This window comes from Pollicipes pollicipes, unplaced genomic scaffold (assembly GCF_011947565.3).
Source record: "Pollicipes pollicipes isolate AB1234 unplaced genomic scaffold, Ppol_2.1 Scaffold_4740;HRSCAF=5597_pilon_pilon_pilon, whole genome shotgun sequence".
In the NCBI taxonomy this organism is placed as follows: Eukaryota; Metazoa; Arthropoda; class Thecostraca; order Pollicipedomorpha; family Pollicipedidae; genus Pollicipes; species Pollicipes pollicipes.
In genome coordinates this window covers 33848479-33859544 of record NW_023596545.1, presented here as the reverse complement: position 1 = coordinate 33859544, position 11066 = coordinate 33848479, and the positions used below count along the sequence as shown (strand labels likewise).

Sequence of the window (11066 nt, the reverse complement as noted above, 5' to 3'; positions counted from 1 at the left end):
TAATAGTCTAAATATAATAGAAATAAAAAATCAATAAATAGAAAGAAATAAAAAATAAACAAAAATAATAGCCAGAATAATAATAATAGCAGTCACATTAATGTTTTCCGCGTCTTATCCTTCATCATCATCATCGCCATCGGTATCGGTATCGGCATCGGCATCGGCATCGGCATCGGCATCGGCATCGGCATCGGCATCGGCATCGGCATCGGCATCGACATCGACATCGGCATCATAACTATCCCATTAATATTTTCATCGCCATCATCTGCGCGGACATGCCCCGCCCACGCCCTGTTTCTGGACATGAGAGGTCGCGCTGGGCGTTACACAACGGCTTTATGGCTGGACCAGATGCTGCAGGGGCGCCGGAACAGAAGGCCGGGACTCCTGCCCGCTCCCTGCGGAAGCTGAATCCTTGGGGACTTGGCCGGTTTCGTCGCCTTTCCCCGCGTGAGCAGTTCGTTGGCACGACCACCTGACGATGCGGCGTTCATGTTGTGACAAAATAGCGACGCCGCGTCGTCAACAAACGCCGAAATTGGCATCGGCAATTGGCGATTGGCCTTTGGTAACAAACGCCAAACGCCGCATGTGGCAAAACAGAGCCACTCACGTAATTAGAGCTTTTGATCTGAGCATTTTGAGTTTGATTCACATTTGAATGACTTATCAGTTGGCGTCGAAAAAGGATTTGATATGTTTTTGCCGTCTCCGAACAGCTTTCTTTTGCCCTCAGAATGGCGTTGACTTAAGTCAAGACGTAATATGTGAAGGAATTTGATCGCTTCCATGCTGGAATGTCTGTTGGTGCGGTTTTTAGCGGCACATCTTCACATGTTTTAAGCATGAATTGAGCTGAGGACCGACGACCAAGAGTAGGTACAAAACTGGAAAGCCCTTAACGGCCGACCCTTTCTTTCCCATCACAAGAAGCTCCTCCTGACCGACACACAGGCATAAAGCAATCTGTCAACAGCGTGAGCACAGCCTGTGCCGTTCGCCTTACCATCGACGTCGGGTGACGTCACCGACCACAAGGCGGATGTTTGTCTCCACCTGATCCAGCTGCCTCTGGCGCGCCCCGGAAGAAATTCTTGGAACTTCTTTGCATTTGTTACCCTAAGTTGACTTTACTCTGAGCCTTGCAGGCGCCCTTACACATGCAGACCGTAATGATCGCCGAGAACTTCTCGATGCGCCGGGGCCGTAGGGCCGCCGGTGGTTTGTCCTGACTTGCCACAGCCCGCATATTAAGTCCCGACAGCTCCTCTCAAGGGGACCCCTCGTGGCGTCGTTCGGTCGGAACGTGTCGTTGTACCTGACGTGTTCGTCTGTCAAGGCCCCGCTAGCTGTCCGGCTGCCGGGCTTTTTGGACGTGGTAAGCATTTTGCCCGTGAAATTCCCCATCCATTCGGCCCCTGTAGCCGTGGAACTTTCACCAAACTTTCCCGCTGTCGGCATGTCAAACCTCACCGTGACTTTTGCCGGAACGCCCTCCGCTGGTCGTGAACTTCCGCGTCATTACTTTTTTGTGTTCTTGGTGCTTTTCACTGTGCTGTTTTCTCCTCTAGTGTTCGTTTCCGCTTCCGGGCAATCACATGCAAGATAGCTCTCGTCTCGCTATACAATGGCTTTCCTCACGTGCCTTTTTCATTCTCGCGCGCCATTCTCAAACTTTGGCATGCTGTTTTTTGACTACCGTTTTGGGGCTTCCGTGGCGGCAGAGACCGTCCCATGACGTGGATACCCGAGCAGTGCATCTGACTTGGTTGTGCTGTATCTGAACTGCTGGGACACGGGAAGCTTGGCTTATGCACGAGCCTGCGAGCCACATATTTTCTCCGACAATTACCTTTTGGGGTTGTCTTACAAGTTTGCATTTTTGTGCGATTTTACTTGGTTATTTCTTGGTCGGACGGACAGCCACGAACCATCTCACGATTGGGAAACAGTCACGTTATATTATGATACTACGACCTGTCCTACGAGGTACGTTTATCGCAACGGGGGGGGGGGGGGGGGTTTACCGTATAGCATAGCCCTTTGACTTAGTTTTCCCAGTAAAACAGGCAAACAGTTGTCATGGCCCTTTTGATATCCTTCCCAACGCCGACATGTGATAGGTAGGTGAACCGTACATATGAATGCCATGAACAGTTTGCATAACGCGTTGAAATCTCATTTTTATGAGGCCCAAATTATAGACATCGGAAATTAAATTTGACCAATGTCAGCTGTGCAAATTTCACTTGCTGCAAAACCGTCCGCGTAAAGTATTAACGCACCATTGTGACCCGATTCATGCGGTTCTTTTGCAGCAACGATATCTGAAATGAAATTATCGTGTCATCACATCTTGTAGCAGTGACCCCAACTTATTTCAGGCTGGAAAATTGAGCAGTTCATCAGTGATTTACAGCACGTGACATTGAGCGGAAAACGTTCCTGCGCTTCACCGGTTTGAAATGAGACCTTAATGGCACGGCATCCATTCTAAAAGAGGAAGCAGTCTTTCGGACAAAACACCATCTAGCTATATCTGGGTTCCAAAGCCGTAAGCATGCCAAAAGTCGGGTTAAGTCATGCCAGCCAGCTCACACAAACACAAGGTCCGCTGACTGATTTGGTAAGGGTCGTGCCAGTAGTTTCGCAGTACTCTCGCAATCACTTTAAGGCGACTTTTAAAACTTGACCTGACGTAACATGGCCCTTCAAGACTCCCACGCTGTCATTTATATCTTACCTAGCTTCGTTCATGCTGCAGCGGTTTTGTGAGTCCGGTTTGCGTAGCATTCAGGATTTTCCACGATGGTTGGTGTGGACCCAGGATGATCTTGGAAATGGCCTGTGACGTAAGTGAATGCGATGGGTTGCGACATACAGTTCGTTGTTTATTTACAGACTTGTTTTTGTACTGTGGTATGACTTGGTGGTGTCATCTAGTGGTGGTGCGGTTCGGTATTGTGGCTTGGTACTGTGGACCGGTGATGTGCTCCGGTGGTGTGGTCCGACGGCCCGGTGGTGTGGTCCAACGGTCCGGTGGTGCGCTCCGAAGGTCCGGTGGTGTGGTCCAACAGTCCGTTGGTGTGGTCCGACGGTCCGGTGGTGTGGTCCAACAGTCCGTTGGTGTGGTCCGACGGTCCGGTGGTGTGGTCCGATGGTCCGATGGTGTGGTCCGACGATCCGGCGGTGTGGTCCGGCGGTCCGGTGGTGTGGTCCAACGGTCCGGTGGTGTGGTCCAACAGTCCGTTGGTGTGGTCCGACGGCCCGTTGGTGTGGTCCGGCGGTCCGGTGGTGTGGTCCGGCAGTCCCGCGGGGGTCAGCTCAGCCGGGCGGAGCGGCAGACCCAGTGACGGGCCATCGGTCGCGCCCGCCGCGCCGGCGGCCTACCTCTCTACGGTCAGAGTTGCCCGCCTGCCGGCCCGCTGGGATGAGCTGACACTGCGTGCCCAGCGGCCGGTGCCGCCGACACGGAAATGGGGTTCGCCGGGAGCGGCTCGACACGACTTCGATGGACGCTCGGATAGCAATGAGGGTCAGGGGGCCCGCGCTGCAGACGACCTCGGTCCCCCCACTTCGCGCCGCCCCGAGTCGCTACCGGACCCGCCGGACTCCCCACAACTGTCGTCGCAACTCTGGACGATCCTGTGTTGCTGCCTGTCCCGGGTTTCCTGGCGGGACGGTCCAGCTGTATCCCTGCAGGAGGGTCAGGGCAGGCGCCGCAAGCAAAGATGTACACATGTGACCTCGATCTCAAGACTTCCGATGTCATAGACACATGACAGCGAACAGCGCATTCCCGTTCTTGGAGTTTCACACCCGTCTTGCATGTCTTTATGCCCATGCGTACACCCGTTTTGCTTGGCCATTCGGATAAAAGCTTACCCAACTTAGGTGCATATACTCAGCTTGCTATCTGACGAACGGTGGGCGGTCCTGAAAATGCCCTGGGATGCCGAAGCTTCCCTAAGCCAGTAGGAGCTCTATGTGTCAAACCATTTCGTTCCTCGACAAGAAGTAAAGCTAAATTTTGGTCTGAAACCGAGATTTAATACTAGCATTCGTAATAAAGACTAAATAAACGACTTACAGCTAAGTGCGAATGACCGCTCCATAACGAAATAACCACCGATGTATGATGATGGCAGTCGTTAAGCACCAACGCCTAGAGCAATGTTTCGTTTCCTTTTACGGCAGCATTATTCCTCTGGTGCCCGCTGACCGTCGTTTGCCCGTCGGCGTTCGGTATCGATGGTGATGCGGCACACCTGCTGTCGGCGTTCGGTATCGGTGGTGATGCGGCACACCTGCTGTCGGCGTTCGGTATCGATGGTGAGACGGCACGCCGGCTGTCGGCGTTCGGTATCGATGGTGATGCGGCACACCGGCTGTCGGCGTTCGGTATCGATGGTGATGCGGCACGCCGACTGTCGGCGTTCGGTATCAATGGTGATGCGACACACCGGCTGTCGGCGTTCGGTATCGATGGTGATGCGGCACACCGGCTGTCGGCGTTCGGCATCGATGGTGATGCGGCACACCGGCTGTCAACGGTCGGTATCGATGGTGATACGGCACACCGGCTGTCGGTGTCGTCCCATGACGCGTGCCCGTCTGCCGACAGGCGGTGACCCGAGGAGCCGGTGAGCGGGCGGCCGGGATGACCTCGGCGCAGCCGCCCAGCGCGGCGCCCGGCCCGGTCGCCTGACCATGGCCCAGCTGGCCCTGCCGCCCAGCACCCAGAGCGAGCCCAGCCTGAGCAAGCGGCGCCGTCTCGACACGGTGCTTCAGAAGCTGACGCTCGGCGGCCCCGCGGACGTCGACGATGGCTGCCTCTCCGCGCCGTCCCGCACTAGTCGGCCGCCGCCCGCCCGCCGCTGCCATGTTCTCCCGCGGCGAGGCCGAGCCGGAGCGGCCGGCCGAAGAGGCGCCAGAGCCCGGCGCGACCTGCCGCGCCCCTGGCGGCGCCGGCGCGCACTGACGCGCTGCTCCGGAGCCCGCGCGCGCTCGGCGCAGACGTGTTCCGCTTTCGACAGCGCCGACGGCGAGCGGTTCGCGTGCCGCGCCATCTCGGAGGAGGAGGAGGACGTGTTCTCGCCGGTGTCGTCCAAGTCGCCGCATTCGTCGCTCGACAGCCCGCTCGTCTGCCAGGACTCGCCGCGCGTCGGATTCGGTGCGCTGCGCATCAAGGAGGAGGTCGACTATGAGGCCGACGTGCGGCTGGAGGAGCGCGCACGCGTCATCTGCTTCGCCGCCGCGGCTGCAGGTGCCGCCGTGCGAGCGCGAGACGGGCGGCGGCCAGCCGCACAAGTTCACCTTCTGCGCGTGCGCGCAGTGCACGGCCGGCATGGACAGCGAGCACCGGCTGGAAGTGCACAACCGGCTACTGGGCGCCGGCCTGTCGGGCTCGCCGCAGTCGCCGCTGACGCCGGTCAGCCCGGCCACGCCGCTCTCGCAGTCGCCGCTGCCGCTCGAGTACCTGTCGCAGCTGAGCGAGCTGTACCGGCGCCGCAGCCGCTCCGACTCGGACCTGAGCGCGTGGTTCGAGCCGCCGGCGCCGGCGCGCTGGCTCCGTGCTGCGGCAGGGCCGACGCGCGCCGCGGCCGCTGCACATTCCGGGCAAGTCGGGCTCGCTCGAGTCGGACCAGTCGTCGCCGCAGGACTCGCCGCTCGACCTGTCGCTGCGCTCGGCGCGGCTCGGCTCGGCCGCCAGCAGTGCCGGCACGCCCGGCTCGGAGGCGGCGGCGCCGCGGCTCGGCGCGCACCCGCTGCTGCGCCTCCGCTCGCCCGGCCTCCACCCGCCCATCCCCATCGTGCACGGCAACGTCGCCTCGCCGACCACGCGCGACTCGGTGGCGCTGCGCTACAACCTAGAGGTGTGCCCCGTGGTGGAGGAGATGCCGCCGGGCACGGACGTGGCCTACGTGTGCCCCGTGTGCGGACAGATGTTCTCGCTGCACGACCGGCTGGCCAAGCACATGGCGTCGCGCCACAAGAGCAAGCCCGTCGACGCCGCCTCCAAGACGTACGTGTGCGACACGTGCAAGCGCTCGTTCGCGCGCAGCGATATGCTGACGCGCCACATGCGGCTGCACACGGGCCTCAAGCCGTACACGTGCCGCGTGTGTGGCCAGGTGTTCTCGCGCTCCGATCACCTGTCGACGCACCAGCGGACGCACACCGGCGAGAAGCCGTACAAGTGTCCCGCAGTGTCCGTACGCGGCGTGCCGGCGCGACATGATCACGCGCCACATGCGCACGCACGCGCGCTACGAGCTGGGCTGAGGGCGGCGGCGGCGGCAGCGTGGACGAGGCGGGGCCGCCGCGCTCGCCGCGCGCGCCGCCGCGCCGCGCCAACTCGGAGGAGCAGCCGCCCACCTACCTCCGCCAGCTGCCGGCCGCGCTGGGCGGCGCGCAGGAGGCGCCACCGTCGCCGAGCGCGGCGCTCCGCTCACTCTCGGTGCAGAGTCCGGCTCCGATGGAGACGGGCGAGGCGCCGGACCGAGGCTGAGCGCCGGGCGGAGCTCGCGGCGCCGGCGGCCCCTGCCAGCCGCCGACCGCCAGCGGTGCGCAGTGATATTAAAGTATATTTATCAACCTTGCTCAAAGCAGATTGGGCCAGGAGGGGCACTAGCTAGAGCACGACGGCGGGCCAGGGAGCGGCGCCATGGTACAAATGCCCGGCTCTGCTGGCAGTTGGCGGCAGCTGGCGCCGCAGCGCGGGGCGTCCCGCAGCGGGGCAGCCGCCCAGATCTCATGCTTTTCAAGTCTGAGGTGTGCGATGTCGGTACGGGGAGCAGCGCGCGCGTGCGAGCCGAAAGTTTCGCGGCCTGCGACGATCTTGGATGTTACGCTGTTGTAAGCTTTCCCTGCTGGTTATCTTTAAGCCTTTTGCTGGATTTGTGCCATGTGGTGTTTTGCCTAACAGCATCTGTTTTTTATGGCCGTTGATGTTTATAACGGCGCGCTCCCAAGTACCTATCACATTTGAATGGCTCTCTCTAGAGGGGTGTACAGACCTGACCTCATCTGCCTGAGCGATGTCCGCCTCGTGACGTCAGACATCGTCCGCGGATTCCACCGAGCCCCGTCAGTCGGTGCCGGCCGCCAGTCGGCCATTTCAGCTGGACAAAATTCGTCCCACCCACCGCCGCGACACATCAGGTCCCGCCGACGGCCTTCGCACTGCCACGAGGTCCCGCTCTCCCCAGCAGAGCTTCTGCCGGAGGCTCTCGTCTCGCTGCAGCATTGCTATCAGACTATTGTCTCCACCACATCGCCGTACCCTGATCCGATAGCTCACAAAGTTTAGCAGATGTAGCCAGTTCGTGTCCGCCATCCCATTTCATCTGCTCTTTTGATGGCCTGGTCCACGTTGCTTACCTCTCCGTGGCGGCCGGTCCCGGCGTCGATGACGTCACAGATCGCCTCGGCTCTCTGCGGGTCCACGGGGCGCCGGCGCCGGGCGCGGCCTCAGTGCACTGTGCTCACGTCATCGCTTCAATCACCCCGCCGGCCGGCCGCCGCGTCGCTGCCATTTCATACGCGTCGCCGGACTGGCGCCGGCCCGGCTCGCCGCCGCGACGCCGGCACTTTTCTATGTGTTCCCTGCGCGCCGCGCGGGGCGGCGCGTCGACGCGCCGGCCCCGCCGACCGAATGTGATCACCTCGGACGAGTGGAGTCGGAAGAGGAACGGGTGCGGAGGCTGCGCAGGCGGCGGTGGCGGCACGGGTCGAGTGGCGGCCTTGGCGCGGAGGGCGCGCCGCAGGGGCCGCTGGGCAGGTGCGGGCGGGTCACCAACCGACTGGTGCAGGCGCCGTGGCGCCGGGCTGACATCGCTGATCTGGTTCGTGACTTTCCCCGATGGCTTTTGGAAATGGGTGGGCGTCGTGCCGTGGACCATAGGCCTGTCAGTCAGCTCCGGACGGGGTTATCGAAAGTCAGTCACGGGTCGCCCCGCCTGGTCAGTCCTGATCGCGTCCATCGTTGGCGGGCAAGGGAAGGAATATTTCGCTACACAGTTAAATATGCGTAATTTGATATCTCTATCAGCCGCCTCCGTTCAAAGCCAGCGGTGGTGAAAAAATTGCGCTTTCTGAGATCTTTGAGACCGCTACCTACATCCTTCCCGTCGCACGCATACTTCCCATTGCGTTAAACATTGGGCTACGTGTGTGTGTGTGTGTGTGTGTGATCAATGAAACCCCTGCTAAACCAATCATTGTTCGGTGGGATTTGCACCTAAAGCTAATGCGTTGTCCAGGACTGCCATTGAACGTTACGAAAGTGATCGATCCAGCCCGGTTCATGCTCACTCGCCGAGGTAATTCAAAACAATGGCGACGTTCCAGTGTCACATTATGACTGATGCAGGTATCTCTCACAAGACCCGAAGAATGGTTGTGACTTCCAAAACCTATCACTGAAGGCAAAGATCAAGATGACAGATCTGCCAGAGGAGGAAGCCATGGGTCGCCGCCGATTCCGGGCCGTCTCCTCGTCAGCTCAAATACAGCGGTGCAGTGGAGAACGCTGGAGGCAGTGGGCGGTATTCAGAGCGTTGTTGTAGAGCGAATGTATTTTGAATAAATAATCTGTAAACACGCCTGTGCGGTCGTGGCTCGGATTGTCCGGAGGGGTCGCCTGCCAGACAGCTGAGCGGCGGTGGTGCCGCAGCACCGCGTCTTCTCCGAGCAGAAGAGCTGCGCGCCCGAGTCCATCGGGGCGGATCCAGCCCGCCTCTCTCCGCGCGCAGCACCGGGGTTGTTTAGAAATGTATTGACCTCCACCTGCGCGCATCACGCCACGGTAGACAAACACGCCATGAGCTCCCACGCAGTGCACGTCAAGAGCATCTACCTCGACTCTATTCTCCACGCGCAATACCGAGGGTTTTCAACAAAACTTTTCACCTCCACCTTCGCATCCCCCCACAGCATAACAATGATAGGTGCATATAGGTAGGGTAGGCGCGATAGGCGATAGAATAGGTATAAATGAAAGGTGCTCTCTCATGCCTCTTGTGACACTGTAGTTCTGGCTACATTGACGGGCTGACACGCGGGGGCGCGCCTGTCGGGCCGCGCGGCACCTGGGTCACGTGACCTGGTCCCTGACCTATGGTCGGGGCCGGGCCGCGCGTGGTCACCGCTCTGTGTGGTCAGCCGGCGGAGCGCACAGACGTATAACTTCGCGCTCTTTTCGACTTGTCTACTAACAGGCCGATTGTCTTTGCTTGCCTTATCATCGTCACGTTAGCCATACGTCTGTACGTTGCCTTAGGACTGCTAAATACTAGACTTCCCAACCATGACAACGATCCGTAGGTAAAAAAAAAACTACCCCGAGCACGCTATGCCTCGAATCATTGCCTCTAAAAAAGAAGACATACTGGGCCAACAGACAAACAGACGCGTTCTGACCACATCGGACAATTTTCTGGACACTTCCAACAAAACTACACGAAAGCGCAACTTACAGTGAAACATTTTCCCTCTTAACCAAGATGCCACTGCTACAAACGCGACCCTGCACGCAAAAGCACGTCTACGGTTCGGTTCCGTGCAGTCTGCACAAATTTCGTCCCTGAAACGACCTGAGTCTAGCCTCCCAGCGTCTGTCTTCTGCAGTCATCCCGATGATCCCGAAATACAACACGCAGTACGAACTGTTGACAAACGGCCAAATCCTACATACAACTTGGCACCTGGCCAGCTGACCAGTTTTCCAACGCGTCTCATGCAAGGTTCGCCGCGCCCTCCCGACAACACCGACCGCAAGTGACTCAAAACAACACAGTTCCATCGCAGCACCCCACAGCCAGCCGGGACGGACGTAAGTTTGGCCGGCGCGGAACCCCAGCGAACTCCGAGCGACGCCCCGCCCGCCGCCCGTCCAACAGTTCCACCCGCGGAGCGCGGGAGAACCGACCCGGCTACTTGCGTGCCGTGTCGTAGTTGGCGACGAACCAGTCGACCGTCTCCTGTACGGCTTGGCGCAGAGGCGTGAACTGGAAGTCGGGCAGGTACCTGCGAACCAGCGGGGCCCGGGCTCAGGAGGAGGCGGGCGACTTCTGCCCCGCGGCAGCTCGCCACGGCAGACCCGCGCGCGCGCACGCGTCCGTCCGCTGCTGGCGGGGCGTACGACGCAGGGCCGGTCAAGGGGATGCAGGACGACAAGATGCCATGGCGGCCAGGTGTGACACCGGTGCACCCGGCCGGCTGGGGACCCAGAGCCGTCCCGGCCGCTCCAGTGCCTGCTCTAGCCCCTGTTCCGGCGCGGGTCCCCAGGTTCTACTACTACTACTACTACTCTCCCCAGGTTCTACTACTACTCTCCCCAGGTTCTACTACTACTCTCCCCAGGTTCGACGCAGGTCTCTCTCCAGCCCTAGTCTGGACCCTCGGCTAGGAGGCGATCCAGCCCTTTCCCACCGTCCCTACCGGCGCAGTTTGGCGTTGCTGGCCGTCTTCTTGTACTGGCCGTCCGCGTGGCTGTCGTCCTGCACCACCTGGCCTTGGAAGCCGATGGCGTCCAGCACCATCTGAGCCGCGTCCCGTATCGAAACCTCGTCCGACTCGTCCACTGCACCAGCGGGAGAACGGGTCAGGGCTGCGCCCCCGCACGAGTCCGGAGAACGAGTCCAACGATGGGACGGGACGAGAACGGGGCAGGGCCTCGTCCACAACAGGACCGGAACAACGATTCCAGAGCCCCGAACACCACGAGGAAGCGGCACAAACTGCAGCAACGCGTGAACCAGTCCGGACTCGTCCACTGCGGGACCGGGACGAGGACAACCCAGCGACTCGTCCAGCGACGAGACCGAGCCGGACGCTTCGTCCATGACGGGACCGCTCCCACGAGCCAGCGCGCCGTCCGGTGTCCCGCGGCGGCCGTCCGGCAGACCCGCCGCACAGCGCCTCCACAGTCAAAAAGCGGGGCAGTGGCCACGCTGCACGGACCGCCGCCGCCCCGACCCGACCACCGGCCACCCACTCCCCGCACTTCTCTCGGCACGTCACGCCGCCGCCAGTCCGCGTCTGGCCAGCACGAACCG

The 11066-nt window shown here is 60.3% G+C and overlaps 1 protein-coding gene and 1 pseudogene across 4 annotated transcripts in view; one reads left to right on the top strand and one right to left on the bottom strand.

Moving 5' to 3' along the window:
* Positions 1–4716: 4716 nt before the first annotated feature.
* Positions 4717–6291, top strand: LOC119098250 (myeloid zinc finger 1-like; annotated as a pseudogene).
* Positions 6292–8709: 2418 nt separating this feature from the next.
* The window catches only part of LOC119098614 (GDP-L-fucose synthase), a 49027-nt gene continuing 46670 nt past the window's right edge, over positions 8710–11066 (bottom strand). For 3 of the 4 annotated variants that reach the window (XM_037221587.1, XM_037221586.1, XM_037221584.1), the window contains exons 7-8: positions 10450–10591; positions 8710–10035 (exon numbers count right to left, since the gene is read on the bottom strand). In XM_037221587.1, the coding sequence (XP_037077482.1) occupies positions 9942–10035; positions 10450–10591 (236 nt within the window). In that variant the 3' untranslated portion in view covers positions 8710–9941. The remainder of the gene's footprint in view (positions 10036–10449; positions 10592–11066) is intronic. The other variant, XM_037221585.1, reaches the window with a different exon arrangement.